We start from the raw sequence: 16,802 nt of genomic DNA on the forward strand, positions 1-16,802 counted from the left end.
TATATATTATCAACTATTTTAGAGATAATACAAGGCTGGATGTAGCACCAAAATATGGTTTCCTTTATATTATTAGATCTAGCTTTAATTTATATACAGGACGGGACTCAATGTTTATTTCAAGTATAACTGTCGTTTTTGACCAATACCCTTGACTTAAAAGTATTAGATAAAAATATTATTAATTTATTGGCTTTGATAATAAGCATATGACGTGATATAGCTGTGTAATATAAAATTAAGCCGTTTGTGGGTTATAGGATATTTCACCAATCCCAGTAATATTTGTTTTATTAATAATGATTTATTAAACAATTTTTTTAGTTACAAGCTCTTATTAAACAAACAGATAATATGAAATAGACATTAACAAAAATTTTATATTTTCTCATAATCCATACTAATATTATAAATGCAAAAGTAACTCTGTCTGTCTGTCTGTTACTCAATCACGCCAAAACTACTGAACCAATTTGGATGAAATTTGGTATGGGGATATTTTGATACCCGAGAAAGGACATAGGCTACTTTTTATTGTGAAATATGTACCACGGGCAAAGCCGGGGCGGACCGCTAGTTATAAATAAAAATGTAAACATATATATATTTATGTATTGAAGCATAAAATTATATCTTCACAGTGAAGTTTGTTTTTTTTCAGCGGCAACATGATAGTAGTGAAGGGCCGCCTGCAGATTCAGATGCCGTCGTTTTAGGAGAGAGCCATGCTGTAAGTAGGTGTCAGCCCTGCCGGTCTTAGTCCACTAAATTAAGTAGATAATTACTCATTAGATCAAATTATGTTTGTGTTAGTTGGCTCATAAAATTATGCAAACCCTTAAAAAATTCCTCATCAGTCTAATAATTGTGTTCATGGAGCAATATTGACTTAAAAATAAGGTGTAATGCGGGCTACTCACATACCTGCAGCAGGGGCAATAGCACCATTAATTGGCTCCTTAATTGTGATGTGTATAAGGCAAGCAGGGGCAATTTAGAGAACAGGTGAAATTGCTCCAACCGAGATTGTCCCTGCGGCAGGTAGGTGAGTAGCTGGCTTAATGTATCCCAGTTTAAAATGAGTTTGTATGAGGACCATTTTTGGATCTTGCCTTATTAGACTTATATGCTGTTTGCTATTGCATATACCTACCCTGCACCTTTATTATTCCATTACACTTAACACACTCTTTGAGATGTAAATTTTATAGTTATAATATCACCTATGTCCAAATATACTTCACATAAAAAAAATCGAAAAACTTCAAAGTTTATGTTTTAATAAGGATTATCAGAAAAATGCGTACATTTAGAAATAATTAAATAAACGTCATTTAATAATGAACAGTATGAGGATTTTAAATCCTAATGTAAATTTTTTCAAATTAATTTTATATACATAAATAAAATACATAAAACAATAAAAACTAAAGTGTTGCAATTTTTTTGATGAGAAGTAAATTTCGACATTGTGTCACAAACCTATTTGAAAGCATTGTCACAAATAGTAACTACAGGTGCTCGTAGTTGGAGTATTTTCTGCTATAATATCCATATTTTTTTGGGAACTTATGATGCCAGAATTTTATAACATTACTTTTAAATTATGGGTTTGTATATGTACATTATAGTTTGTATAGTATAAGTATGAAAATTAAAAACATAAATAGGTACACTTTTGTTCTCAATTGTACTTAGTGTACAATTTAAATTCATACAAATTATTTTGTATCATATTTGTTGTAAATAAGTATGAATAAACATTGTGTTTATTTTCTTGTATTATCTTATGGCTATGATCTGTTAATGAAATTATGTTTAAAAAATTTTATATTCAAAGAATTATCACAACTATAATCTATAGATTTTATGTATTTTGTATGTTTAGTTTGAAATAATTTTTCTAAAATCTATGGATTTTATGTATTTTTTATGCTTATTTTGAAATATTTTTTTATTTTAAGTGTGTGTTTTCATTCACTATACATTCACACAATTTAAATATTGTTTGGTATTTTATTAATTTATAAAAATATGATATTGATATATATTCTTTCTTATAATAATTTTAAGTTAAAATTTATCTGTATTATTTTAAGGAATAAGTTCTATGAAGTGAAAATATTTTATCCCAAAATAATGAATAGTAACTATACAATATATCTAACCAAATACTAGACTAAAACAACTTTTCAATAATCACTACCTCTTCATAAACATACATAATATATATATTGGGCATTAGCCTTTTTTATTTGAATTTATCAAGTAGGTAATGATTTTTTTTTGGTGTCGTAACTCGAAACGTAACATGAAGTTGTTTTAAAATAACTTTTTTTTATTAACGTAGTAATTTAATAATAAATTTATGGCTTCTCAAGTATTAAGTATCTCTATGAAAACAGTAATAACTGAACGCCCCTAAACACCCTTATTCCATTGCAATAGGTTAACCTTCAAATTCAATAGACAGAGTTTCTTCGCATTTATCAAATAAATATTGATTTTATATTACAGCATTGCATAGGTTTTATTTATTCGTAAATATGGGGCTTTAATTAAATTTCCGTCACAAACTAACTAGTCTAAGGTGTCTTGCAATCTTTGTCAGTTTTGATATATTGATAATATTTGTATGACATTACGATATTAGTCATGTACCACCTATTCGAGACTGATGTACGCCATAATAATAAATATAGGAACTATGTATTGTATGTATGTAAGGTGGTGTAATTTAATTATGTTAAATAGATTTATATTCCACCAGTGCTATGTTGTTAATTCCACTGTGTATACTATATATAATAATAGAGTTATGAGATCATAGTATCAGTTTTATAGAAGTTATTGAAATTTATGAATTGTGCAAAAAATTTAAATCGCTTTCATTCTTTGAAACTTTTTCACACATTTCGCTCTAAAAATCGCAAGAAATCTAGATGCTAACTTACGTTTGATCTCATACTGAATGTTCTGATCACAAATAATTTAATAGATTTCGTTTATTTTTATATTCTACTATATTGCTCCGCAAATGTATTTTTGCTGTAATTTATTTGAATCTCGTCTTCGGAGCAAATATTCATATTCATATCTGTGATTCGTAACATCCGCTTGTGATATTTTTTTATATTCTTTTTGTAAATCATTATAATATAGAAACACTACTCGATTGTTTTCAATACATTTATTTAGATTAACACTAGTGTTAACATTTTTGTTTACAATAAAATTATGTTAATTACCTACAACTGTTTTTTATTTATCCTCAAAAGAAGTTGACGCAATGATTTTTCGTATCGCTGACGATGACGTCTAATTGCTTTGTGACGTGGAGACCAGATATCCAGCCAAATTTGCCGGGTTCGGAGCCAAGTCTGCCAAAAACACGGACAAGTTGACCGTTGGGTTTGAAAATTTGAATTCTACAGTTGCCAGAGTCTCCTACTAGTATATTGCCCATCGGATCAACAGCGAGGACTTCTGGCTGTCTAAACTGTCCCTTTCTATGACCAGTGGAGCCGAATTCTGTGATTTTACTTTTGTCGTTCTTGTTGTAAACTTTAACTCTACGGTTTCCACTGTCCAAGACGATGACTCTGTCGTTTGTGACAGCAACGCCGGTTGGCGCGTTTAGTTCTGTGCACATTGTCTCTTTCATTTCCCAAATACTTGACGTGTCCCTTGGCTGATTTCTCATCGCGATTCCGAATTGGTCAACGAATTTTCCGTCTGGTTGGATGACCTGACAAGAGCAAAATAAGTAAATACAGTCCTATTATTATTGAATGTATTTTTAAATATTAAAGATTATGGTGGTAAGTAGTAATGCTGAAGTGCATTATAAACAAAGATGGTGACAAAAATTATTTTAATTTTTATAGCTTTATGTAAGGCTTATGGCTGAAATATTTGATTGTAGGTATACCTGAATCCTATCATTGCCAGTATCAACAACATAAATATGGTGCTGAGCGTTATCAGTTGCTATCCCTTCAGGCGACCTGAACATTCCTAGGCGGCTACCTTTTTGTCCTATTGAGGTGAGATATTCTCCATCCTTGGAAAACACGTGAATACAATGTTTCCATTTATCTGAAATGGAAATAAAATTATGAATTAAACACTTCTCGAATGATGCGATAAACTTTTTCAAACCATTGGAAAAAATGTAGTAGCTATAGAATTATACAGCTGTTTACATCACCTAAAGTTTTATTTTAAATCTGGATTTATAGATTTGAAACAGGCAAAGTAATTCAAAACGGACCTGTTATATAAATTTCTCCCAAACTCTTCATAAAAGCAATTTGCACGGGGCAGAGCATTTCCTCACAGGATAGACGCGTGACAATTTTAGCCTGAGTCCTCTCGACCACCAGCACGCTATGACTATCCATGTCACAAATGTACAAATGGTTATTCCAAGGACCAATACCGACTCCGCAGGGCCTTGAAGTTTTCCGCCATACGTAATGTGGTACGAAATTTCGGGACCTAGAAATAAGTGAGGGAATATGACGTATGCATATTGTATACGTAGCTATACGTCTGCTATCTTAATACTATCGTTGGCCTATTTGATCTGTAGTAGATCATATATGCAGTTACATTTAAATTTCAAAAAAGAAAATTTTAATTTATTAGTGTTGCAATTTTCCTAATCAGTCATGATTTAGGGCAGTGTCGTTCGTGGCTAAAGAGCCCGATTCTGGAGCGACAATAACGCCCACAAGTCTTACACTTATATGATGATGTTGTGGAAGGTGATAAATTGTTTAATCTAGTCCGACGATCACGGAGTGCATCGAACCAACTGCGATCATGTGCATTACAACCCTCATGAATAAGACTGCGCCAAGAAGTACGGTTTTGGGCGAGCTTTTCCCAGTCCGGGGGGTTGATCTTGAACGTGGACATGTCACGTTTCACGCTGTCTTTAAAACGTAGCAAGGGTCTTCCGATGCCTCTCTTCGCATGTGCAACCGCACCGAGCATAACTTGTCTCGGCAATCGGGAAGGGTCCATGCGATGGACATGTCCTAGCCAACGCAACCGACGCTGCTTAAGCAGGGCTCTAAGACTGGGCAACTGTGCAATCTCTAGGACTTTTTCATTCGTAATTCGGTCTTTCCATGTTATACGCAGAATACTACGCAGACAGCGCATGTTGAACGCATTCAGCCGATGTTCCTGCTTGGCGTACGAAGTCCAGGTCTCAGCGCCGTATAGGAGAACACTTAGTACTGTAGATCGGTAAACAATCATCTTTGTTTTGGTTTTTAGATGTTTATTCTCCCACACTCTTTCTCGGAGCATCCCAAACATTGCTGCAGCTTTGCCGATGCGACTGTCAATCTCAGCATTCATGGAAAGATTGCTCGTAACAGTTGATCCAAGGTAAATAAATTTATCGACTAATTGTAATGGAGTTCCGTCTAGAAGAAATGTTGGTCTATCAGTAAACCCCTGAGCCAAAACAACAGTTTTCTTAGTGTTGATGGACATCGAAAACAAAGTACAAGCGCGAGAAAATTTGTCCAAAATTGTTTGCAATTCCACGACGGAATTTGCAACAAAAGCTGCGTCATCTGCAAATAAAAGCTGGTCCACAAAGAGATCTAGGCGGTGTCGCTTAGATCTAAGTAGAGAGGCGTTAAATAGTTTACCATCGGCTCTGGTGTGCAGATGTATACCTTGCTGGTCATTATTAAATGCAGTGTTCAAAAGTAGTGAAAAAAAATATACCGAACAGTGTAGGTGCCATAACACAGCCTTGACGGACACCTCTACGCGCTATGAAGGGTTCCGAGGCTTTTCCATCATACACGATTACTCCTCTCGTCTCTTCGTGAAATGACTTTATCATTGAGAGTAATTTGGGAGGACAACCGATAAGTTCCAAGGCAGAATACAGACCATCCCTGCTAACTGAGTCGAAAGCCTTATTTAGGTCTACAAAGGCAATAAACAGGGGTGTCTGTTGTTCTCTGCACTTTTCCTGAAGTTGTCGTAGGGTAAATATCATGTCGATTGTTGACCTTTGAGAGCGAAAACCGCATTGGGCTTCAGGATAGACGCGATCTGCAAGTTTCAGGAGTCTGTTAACGATAACTCTTCCGAATAGTTTTCCAACTACGCTTAAGAGGGAAATACCGCGGTAAGAGTTGCAGTCGCCGCGGTCGCCTTTTCCTTTGTAAAGGGTTATGATGTTCGCGTCGCGCATATCCTGTGGCACTTCACCCCGATCCCAACACTCAAGAAGTAGGTTATGCAAAACAGGCAATAAGCATTTCAACTTAACTATTTCGGGGAGGATTCCGTCACATCCCGGTCTTTTCTTACATTTAAGTTGAGAAATAGCAATTTCCAAGTCTTTGGTGGATGGTGGATCGTCTAAAGCATTGAACACCTCTAGCTTCGGAATACGATTTAAGACATCTTGATTTATGTCAGCAGGTTGCGAATATAGCGCTGTATAGTGTTCAACCCATCTTGATAATTGGCGGTCACCATTCGTAATGAGAGTCCCATCCACCTCCTTTAGAATTCCGGTCTTCTTCGCTAGAGGTCCGAGAGCCTTTTTTATTGCTGAGAACACTCCGTGAAAATCGCCTGCTTCTGCAAAATGCTGGATGCTGTGACAGAGTTCACACCAGTACTTATTGCTAAAATAACGAGAAGAACGCTGCAAATTGGCTTGAGCAGTTTTTAATTTCGCGTGAGTGGTTCTGGAAGGATTCATTCGGTGACATAAGAAAGCTTCGCGTTTTGCCTCCACCAATGGCTTGAGCTCCTTTTCGTAATCGGAAAACCAGTCTTGGCTCCTTCCTCTACGACGTCCAAACACCTTTTCCGCACTGTTTGTAAGCAAGTCTTTCACTCTCAACCATTTTTCATTCAAAGAGGCATCCAATACAACGCCTTTAGCTTCCTGTACCAATTGAGAAAATTCCTCCAGTTTATTCTCATTTTGGATGTTCCTACAGTCGATGCTTTGATTGCCCAAGATATTACGAGAATGAATCTTTTTCTGTATAACTGCGACCCGAGACACGATTAAAGAGTGGTCTGTATCGCAATCAGCACTATGATAGGCTCGGGTATGCAGTGTTTCTGACAGGTTCTTCTTCTTGGTTAGAATAAGATCAATTTGGTGCCAATGTCCAGACCTAGGATGTTTCCAGGATACATTACGACAGAATTTACCCCGAAAATAGGTATTCGTCACACACAAATTGAACCTAGAGCAAAGTTCCAATACACGTTGTCCATTCTCGTTACAATTCCCTATTCCGTAAGCACCCAAACACTGGGGCCACGCATTTGTATCGCCGCCGACGCGAGCATTAAAGTCGCCCAAGATAAACAGACGATCACCTGTACGCGTGGCGCGAATGGTCGATGATAGCTCTTCGTAAAAAGCGTCTTTAGTTTCTGCAGTGGCGCTGAGGGTTGGGGCATATGCTGAGATGAGTGTAACATAACCACTGGCGCACCTAATACGCAGGACCATTATACGTTCTGAGACTCCTATGGGGGACTCTAATGATGCGAGAAGATCATTGCGAACAGCGAACCCAACACCATACAATCGCGGCTCACTTATGTCTTTTCCCTTCCAAAAGAACGTGTAATTTTGTTCACGCAGAGAGCCCCCGTCGGGTAACCTGGTCTCCTGTAATGCGCAAATAGATATGCCAAGTCTCGTTAGTTCTCTATCGATCAAAGCTGTTTTTCGTAAGACCTGAGTATCATCCGATCTGTCGGCAGTGGTCTGAAAGCCAGTAGTCATAGTGCGCACATTCCAAGTGCCGATTCTCATGTTATAACGATTGTTTGTATTTATTTTCTTCTGTATTATTGCAGGTGTAAAAATATACGGTACTGGCAAACAATTGCTCCCAACACCTTAAAGAAGCATACCAGTACCGGGACGGATCAGTACCTTGGTGGCTGGGGGCTGCCCAGCTTAAAGCGGGCGGTAACTGATCAGTGGGCCTACGATGGACCCTCCCACTGTCGAGGATGACCCCTGGCGTCCGCGCTTACGCCCATGTGCGCAAACTTATAACCGGTAGACTGCCATCCTCCGTGTTTTTGACCAAAAAGCTATGTAGCTGTTATGAGTGGAGTGTCCTCTCCACGTAACTGCATTGCCAGGGATAAATTGAGGAAACGTGGGGCCTCCCAAGACCCACGCCACCCTCTCGGCGTCACTGACTAAATCCATAGGAATGAGTACACATTACGTATGGAGTCAGCTAAGCTGCAGGAGTCTGCCGTTCGTTTGATTGGATCAAACATCCGCCTTACGGAGGCCCCAATTCCGGGTTTTATTTCGGAGTTTTCCTTCTCCTATACGAAAGGCAAACCAATGCTAACGGAGTCCGTCTCTCCGAAAGTGGGAATGTAGAAAGGAAGGGATTTGAGGACGGATAAGGATTGAAAAAGATGTGAAGGAATAAGGGCATAGGACACTACTATTACCAGGTAAAAGGGGGAAGTAGTAGTAGTGGCTCGGGGTGTCCGGGGTCGCGTACCCGTACTTTTTGTACCAGACAAAAAGCCCCCTGAACGAATCTTAATACTATAGTATATACGTATGAATATGATGACGACTACGCACATTATATGTCCGTAGTCGTGCCACGTGTGTTTTATCAGGACCGAGTCATTAGTTATAATAGTAACGTAGGTATATTATTATGTTTGTTGTAATAGGAGTTAGGTATGTCGGCATGTTGCCTGATAAAGGTATTTACCCGTCACAATGGCAAAAGGACAGGTAATTAATATTCTGATGTTCTATATTGTTTCAATTAGGTACTGTTGAAGGTACGTTTAAAAGACAAGCGTTTATGCATTGCTATTTGCTAAGTGACAGAAGCGGGTTCAAATCCTGCCTCTGAGACCCCGATGTTTTTTTCTATTCTTAGCATTTTAAAATAAAACTAAAAAAAGCAAAGCAGAACTTATAATAATGATGAAGAAAATCCCTACCTATAATGCTGTATTAGAGTGCTCTCATTCTCCAAAGGATTATTTTGTTTTGCGGCTTCTGGAAGTGGATCATCAGACTCAGCATCAAACGGAGTTTTAACATCGGAGTCAATGCGGAAATTCTCTTTATCGAATATAAAGTTTTCAGCATCCCATTTTGAAACATCGCCGAGCAGTTGCAGCGTGTTTTGGTGTAAATTCACGAATGTTTTTACCTGTAGAGTTATATAATATACATTAGTTCTGAAATATCCCACTCATGACTCAATATTTGCTGTGGATAAGTTGGAAATAAGACTTAAAATATAGCTATTGATATTCAATAATAGACGACTGTTGAACCAGTTTTTGCTTAATATGATGAGTTGTGAAAATTTGAAAGAACAGTAAATTTTAGGAAAATATGTTCAAGCGATGTAACAAAAATAAACTTACCTTATGCATATCATCTTCCATATTTTGCTTTTCAACGTCAAGGACTTTGTTAGCCACATCTTTTGCTTCATTTAATGACGATTGAATTGCTAATGCGGTCAATTCTCCAGATTTTTGCAAATCGTTCATTTCTTGCAATAGGTTCATTTTTGCTTCCAATATAGCATTTATTTTCTCTTCAGCAGCTATGTTTATTTGTTCAACTACTCGTTCACAACGATCCTATAGACATACATTCGATTAATAAATATAAACGAGAATCAATAAGCCATATCTTTTACCTACTCTATATAATCTTTTGTATAGATTTTACCTTATAATGTTCAATTTTGTGGTCCAATCTACTGGCTGCCGTGTCGAGTTCTCTGAGAATAGAACCCACTTGGATTCGTAAGTCCTCTATGTGTTGAGACCAACAGACGCGACAGAAATTCTGTAAGTATAAGTCACTCTTTATAATTATCGCTATAGTAAAATTATTAGGACTTTAAATAAAACTGACTATAGATATAAAATTAAAGAAGCAGTTAATTTAAATTTATGATAAAATCACCAAAACATATTTTTTTAGCTATTCGCTTCTTACCAATTTGCAATGTTCACACATCGAAATATCAGGGTTGTCACACAAAGTTTTGCAATTAGAGCATCTTATACCAGCAGCAAATAAATCCACATTTTGATAATTAAGTGGTGTAGACGGCGTGCTTGGAGGCGTCGCATTTGTTGTTTTATCTGACGGTTTGATTCCCACCATGTGAAGCAAGGTGTTTATGTAAAGATTGGATGGTAAATTGTCTACGAAATTAGAGCCATTTGTCTGTATTCTTGTGTGGCAGACGGGACAACTGATTACGTGTAAATCTGAAAAATATATACTTAAGTATCATAGTTTCAATTATACATTACTTTATGTAGGTTATCTATATGTATTACACATTAAAATTTAGCTATGTAGATTGTAGGTACAATTTTTATCAATAAGGGCCATCGTAACATTTATAAGATATATCAACTAGTTTACTAATATCATAATATGTAAACTTTATATTGTATGTTCCTCATATTACAATGTAGAAGGTTGGCATTCTATAGTGTGAACATAGTTATACTTGCGCTGAAAAGATCAATGTATAAACTTGCATCGAAAAAAGCCATAATTTAAAAATGACTATTAAGATCTTACCAGCGACATAAATTTTGAGACAAGCTAGGCAAAATGTGTGTTGACATGGCAACATTTTAGGTATGCTGAGGATTTCCAGGCATAATGCGCATTGAACTAAATCGTTTATCCCCGCAACTGTTAATCTGGAACAAAAAGCAATGGAGTCATTTCCGTTAAATATAGTTACAATAGAAGCAAGAAATGTAGAGCAAAAATCTAATTATTACCTATCAAAAAGTCATAATGTACTGATTTTTTTGGTATTCTAATGTTGTATTTCTATTTCCTGTTCTTCAATGGACGGTAAGTTTTAAATTTTCAGCGTGTAGCGCTTAGAAAATTCTTCTTACTTATAAATATTAATTAAGAGAGTGCTACAACTGTCATTCACATTTACAATCAATCTTAAAAGTTTAAACTAAGCAGGGATAATAACTAACAAGCAATTTTACTTTAAAACTTAAAGTTTTATTTCAGTACAAATCAAAATCAAATTGATCATCATTGACATAGATCCCTATCCTAGGTACACATATTGTAATATCAGCCCTGAGAATACCTCCTGAAATTTGTTATGCGAATAGTATGTTTTATGAATGAAGTTGATATAATTTATATGTATATATAACATATGTATTACATATAAAACTACCAGTTTTTCATGTGCACTTGTCCCTATTAGGTATTTGTTATTCAAAACGTGCCGTCCATATAAATAGGAACATTAAAATGTGCAACCGTTTCAAATCAAGTTGGCAGAAACTCATGTAGATTTTTGCGAAACGCAGGCGCCATATGTGACTTTCGCTGTTTATTTTTTGTATTTATTCTATTGTTTCCAATGCGCTATGCTGATGTTAGGGCTGCCACAAGCAACTTTTTGAATTCTTAATTCTGTTATTATTAGGTAAATAAAGAGTAAAGCTGTAGTTTATTTAATAGAAATATCAGCTAAATTGAGATGTATAGGTTAGGTTTTATTATTTTATAGGTTTAATTAAATAGTACACATATATCTAGTTTTTGCTAATTATTTTGTAAAGAAGAGTCGTTTAAGAATGTTAAAATATCTAAGAATAATAAATACAACTACTTTATTTAATCAATATGTTTCTATAATCAATAGTTTAAATTCTATTCGATAAGGCATCCATGATTTTCCAATCAATCGTGAAAATTCTTTCACATGCCTAATCATGTTATTATAAAACTTATTGTCTTCATGTATTTCACTTTCTTTCTATTGTTTCAAGTAGTGTATGATTTAAAGGTAGGTAATTATTATAACGCAATACCAATAATAGTAGATTGTTATTACAAAATCGATTACAGGTATTATAGATAACGTATTTTTTTAGCATGAGTCTTTTTAATTAAATAAGTAAATACACTTTTATATTTTTTGTTTGTTCTTTTATTTTTTATATTGTAAGCTGAGAAATTATGAAGTGAGATGCATACCTGCAGTAAAGCAAAAACAGCTTAAAATACGTTATAGGCACGTTGTGTCTCATTACTTTGAAAATATACATAATATAGATATATCTACTATTACCTAACGTAAAAATTACAACATCGTTATCAAAAAAACACTTACTTTTTATCCAAATTAGAATTAGCTCTACTCAAAATTGGTAGTAATGGACTTTTGGCACCATTCAAAGAGCTAGTTTGAGCTACAGGAGCGGGATTAGATGTGATATGATCATCCATACTCTTCTGACTATTCCATCTTCTAATACTAAAGAAGGAGGCTTTCTTTTTGACTTTCTCAGCCATCCTGAACACTGTGTTTCGAATAACAAAATAAGACTATCGCGATCGGCAATCATAATTATCGAGCGGTATCGGATTGCTGCGATTTCCGATATGAATTAAGGATAAGATAATGACGATTATTCATATGGGTACATAATTTAGTTCTGTGTAATGATAATTAGGTATTTTTCTTATAATTTGTTTTAGTTTTTGGTAGGGATGACTTTTATATCTTCGTGTTGTATTACTATTCCGATAATTAGACATGTTACGTTACTCTGTAATAGGTAGGTACTATCTACCTAGGTATAGTGCAATATATATTATCTATTTTAATATGTTGCACTATAAGATTTTATCTATAAATCACATATGGTGTTGTATTGCGATTGATTTATGTTCTATTTTTGTGTTTTGGTAAAATATTTAAAAAAAAATTCTACGAAGCTGATAACGATAAATTATATTAAAATATAACGAGAAAGTTGTCAAAGATATGGGCTTTGAGGTTACAATATTTTAGGTAGAAACATTGCATTAACGGTACAAAAACATGTCAGAGGTCCAGAAGAAGTGCAAGAAAACTGTAAAAGTTCGCTTATAAGGTTCTGTAGAATAATAAAATTTATCTTGAGTTATTGTACCTATCGCTTTTTGGATATTTGTTAATATTCCAAAATATAATGTATTTAAATTAGAAGCAAAAAACTTATTAGGACAGAAGAGAACTACAATATTATCTTCTCTATTTTCGATATTAAAATACAATAAAAGTAATCAAATAAATAGTTCTATTCATTTACAATAGAATTCGATTACCTACCTATTCAATTATTAATGTAGGTACCTAAGTTTTACGGTGATACCTAAAAAAGTTGTCAGTTTAATCCTTGTTTTGTCTGACTTCTATATGTCCTAAAACTATGTTATTAAATTATGTCCCATTGAAGTGAAATCAGCACAGTACAGCGGAAGTGCAATTATCCTGACTCATAAGGGATAGGAATAACCGTTACACCGTCTGATGAAAACTAGTCTGCAACGGCTATGTCAATTTACATTAAAAACTGTATTAGTTAAGAAATAATTAAAGGTTCTAATGCTGTAACTATGAGAAATTAAGAATTTAAGAATAGCAAAAAAGAAAAAAAAGATTCCGCCTCGTGATCGATTTTTTTGAATTCGACCGAATGCTATAAGATGAAATATCAAACGGTATTACATTTCAATACATCTAATTTAATGTGCGTTTTCATATAATTATTACAATATTCTCATAATAATTTCTGACTCGTAACTAACTAACCATAGATAATTAACCATAAAACATTCAATAAACGTGTAATAATAAAATAAATAGGACTATAGGTACATATTGGCCGGGAAATTCGCATTTCTATTCTATGCGAATTGCTTACATTCTGCGTGTGCGCAGCTAATAGACATTTATTGTATCAATGCAATGTGACAGTATGGCAGATAACGTTCATGTTATTATGCATATATGTTTCTAATGTAATGGTTGTTAGGGAAATAGAATAAATAAAATAATGATCATCACACATGATATTTTCTATAACAAATTGATATTATGCTTTCAATGGTCACAAGAGTGTCAAATGTAATATTCCTAGTTTCGTTGTGAACTTCAAAATGGGTTGAGCAGCGAATTCAAACACATTCATGACCTATTATAGGAAACTAGCGGTCCGCCCCGGCTTCGCCCGTGGTACATGTTTACGTTTTCTCTACATAAGAACCATCCTCGTACTTCAAGGAATATAATAAAAAAAGAATTATCGAAATCGGTTCAGCCGTTCTCGAGTTATGCGCTTACCAACACATTTTGCGATTCATTTTTATATATAAGATTACAAACAATTTCTATCATTTTCATTTTTACTTCTTTATATTTGGATATCTCATCATTATGTAGAGCAAATATTCTAATACATCATAGCATTCATATTTCTTAAAATAAGTAGAAATTTATTGCATAAAAATATTTAAAAAAAATGCCCTCAAAACTCTCTTATCTATTATTGTAATATTTCCATAAAATATTTGGGTAGGTATATTATTCAGACAAACCCACAGATCCTTATCCTCCTGGCTCCTATATTAGACTAAATTGGCAGTGCTCCATATCAGATAGTTTCATCTCGCCTTTGATCCTAGTTTTACGTGATATGACTTTATTTTACTGCTATTGTTATAGAACTATTAATAGGTATTCCGATATAATATGAGCACCTAGTTTAACAAAAATTACAAATCTTGCAAGTCACTAACAAGAAGTGTAAAGCCACCCGTAACTAATTGTTTGCTCAACTCAATAGTGTTTAAGCGAAGTTATTTAACGGCTTTGTATTATTAAAATACTAATATAGCTAGGAAGTGGGGAATGTGTGCCGCGCATGACGTGCCCTTGTCAAAAGTGCATACAAATCTCGGAGTTTTCACCCCGCACCGGGTATGTGGGCTAAATGGTTAATTACCACAACAATGCTGCAGTAAAATACATTATTTATACTGTTTAGTGGATGGGTGCCACTCGTTAAGTTTCCATGTACATTTGAATTTGAATCGCAAAGAAATGAATGGAAAGCTGGACGTTATATACCTAAGTAGGAAACGTTGCCAAGAATTATGTATATTATTTATATGAGTCGAGAATTTCAAACAAACATGTGTTAAGTAAAGTTTTGAACAGCCAGATCATTCTCGAAATTGCAATTGTTAAAAGTCTCCGCATTATTGATCGAATAAATAAGGATAATAAATAATAACATACCCACGTTATATCAAATTATAAAAAAATTAATAATAAAAAACATGCATACTGGATTTTAAATCTTATTATCTTATAATTTTTTAAATAAGTAATATACGAAGAAATGTAGGTAAAAGAGAGTTCTACAACAGCTCTAGATTTCAATTTTATACCAAACAAGTGTCAGTTTGTTTTACCCAAATGAAACAAAAGTTCCTAAAATTCATTGATCATAACATTTTAAATAACCATTCGATCACCCTTAACCTACATGTGGCGATGTGGCTAATAAAATGTAGAGAAAGTTTCATTTCAAGGGGATAAAACGGACAGGAAAATCTAGAAACAAGCTTCTATAGGAATTTCTTACGAGTTAATTGCTGGCTATATTTATCTTATTTGTTCTAAATTTCATAGCTGATATTCCAGCATGAATGTCAAGAAAACATATTGGGTTTTACCAAAGGTAATTATTATTTTTCTGCTTAGAAATGAGAACTGTAAATTACTTATAATTGATACTATTTGCAAATAAGAAGTTTTTTGATGAATTCCCAATATTTTTAAACCTGGATGAAGATGGAAAGGTAGTATAATATGACACATACTTAAATAAAAAATAATAATTTACTTTTATATCAAATTTTATCTAGATGGGTCAGATGTTTTAACACCATTCACACTTCAAATAGGTATAGCAAGAGAGTTTTCGAATAATATTATTTGATTTGGATAAACCTCTCTACAGCCTACACATTAATTTTGTCACTGAAATATACGCAAATAAATAAGCAAGTAAACATCAAAATTCTGGTTAAACATAAATAACGGCTCAACCAGTTAAGTTATATCTCTGGCCGAAAATGCGTGACACCAAGTTACAAAACTGGACTGCCTCAAACGATGCAATGCAATAACTGAACCACTTTTAATTTCATAGGGCTTTGAGATAAAATCACCACGACCCATTCCGTTCCAAATAAGTTACACAACCTTAATGTTCAGATTTTGATTACAGAAATTACGTTATATGGGAAACCGTATTTGAGTTTTCGCTTTCATTATATGGCCAACTCGCTTCAGACTAAAACATCGAGGCCTGGAATTTTAATGAGCTGTAATTGTATTCTAAAGACTATGAACTGGCTCGTTTACTAAGAATGAACGGTGCTGTATATTCAGATGCTGTACGCAATAGATATATTCTAGTGATATTATAAATACTTTAAACGCGAATGTTTCTAAATCATATAAAGGACTGATCTAAAGATTCATAAATAGTAGTCGTTTTGGATTTAAATATAGAGCAATATGGCAATATGGAGGCAATCGTTCACAAAAAATATTATTATCATATTATGTTTAATAGTTTTTATTGAGATAGCTACAGGATTAAATACCATCAGATTCTCATAAGAATTTGTTATAATATAGGCATTTGTAGAGTCAAATTATCGATTTGCTTAGTTGATAAAGAAACTTAGTACATATTTCTACGGCGATTAGCGGCAAAATCGTAACCATAAAATAAGTTGAATAAGGTGATTGATACCTCGTGATCCACAGAATTGTCATAAATTAGCTTCACATTTAATTGGTTCCCGAACAAGTCAGCACGCAAGTGTGCCTACTTGCCCATTAAGCAAAGCAGGAAAAGGAGCC

The 16,802-nt window shown here is 34.3% G+C and overlaps 2 protein-coding genes across 4 annotated transcripts in view; one reads left to right on the top strand and one right to left on the bottom strand.

Moving 5' to 3' along the window:
* Rab19 (RAS oncogene family member Rab19) overlaps nt 1-16,802 on the top strand; it is a 35,645-nt gene that overhangs the window by 950 nt on the left and 17,893 nt on the right. Inside the window, exon 4 of one of the 2 annotated variants that reach the window (XR_016316841.1) lies at nt 662-867. Coding sequence is in view for 1 of the 2 variants with exons in the window: in XM_089705236.1 (XP_089561362.1) it covers nt 662-760 (99 nt within the window). In the remaining variant the exon portion in view is untranslated. Of the gene's footprint in view, nt 1-661; nt 3,255-16,802 lie in introns of those variants that run through there. The other variant, XM_089705236.1, reaches the window with a different exon arrangement.
* On the bottom strand, nt 3,176-16,730 carry LOC149481643 (uncharacterized). 2 transcript variants are annotated; one of them, XM_089705222.1, is made up of 9 exons: nt 16,693-16,730; nt 10,628-10,752; nt 10,028-10,305; nt 9,755-9,874; nt 9,442-9,663; nt 9,007-9,221; nt 4,274-4,500; nt 3,932-4,098; nt 3,176-3,748 (listed from the first exon to the last, which is right to left on the bottom strand). In XM_089705222.1, exons 1-9 carry the CDS (start codon nt 16,713-16,715, stop codon nt 3,272-3,274), a joined length of 1,854 nt encoding a protein of 617 aa, XP_089561348.1. In that variant the 5' UTR covers nt 16,716-16,730; the 3' UTR covers nt 3,176-3,271. The 2 variants fall into 2 exon arrangements, with proteins under 2 accessions (XP_089561348.1, XP_089561347.1); XM_089705221.1 differs by lacking the exon at nt 16,693-16,730 and adding an exon at nt 12,207-12,458.

This window comes from Colias philodice, chromosome 16, assembly GCF_061535455.1.
Source record: "Colias philodice isolate Cphi_HAF_F1 chromosome 16, ilColPhil1 Martin Lab GWU primary, whole genome shotgun sequence".
Taxonomy (NCBI): domain Eukaryota; kingdom Metazoa; phylum Arthropoda; class Insecta; order Lepidoptera; family Pieridae; genus Colias; species Colias philodice.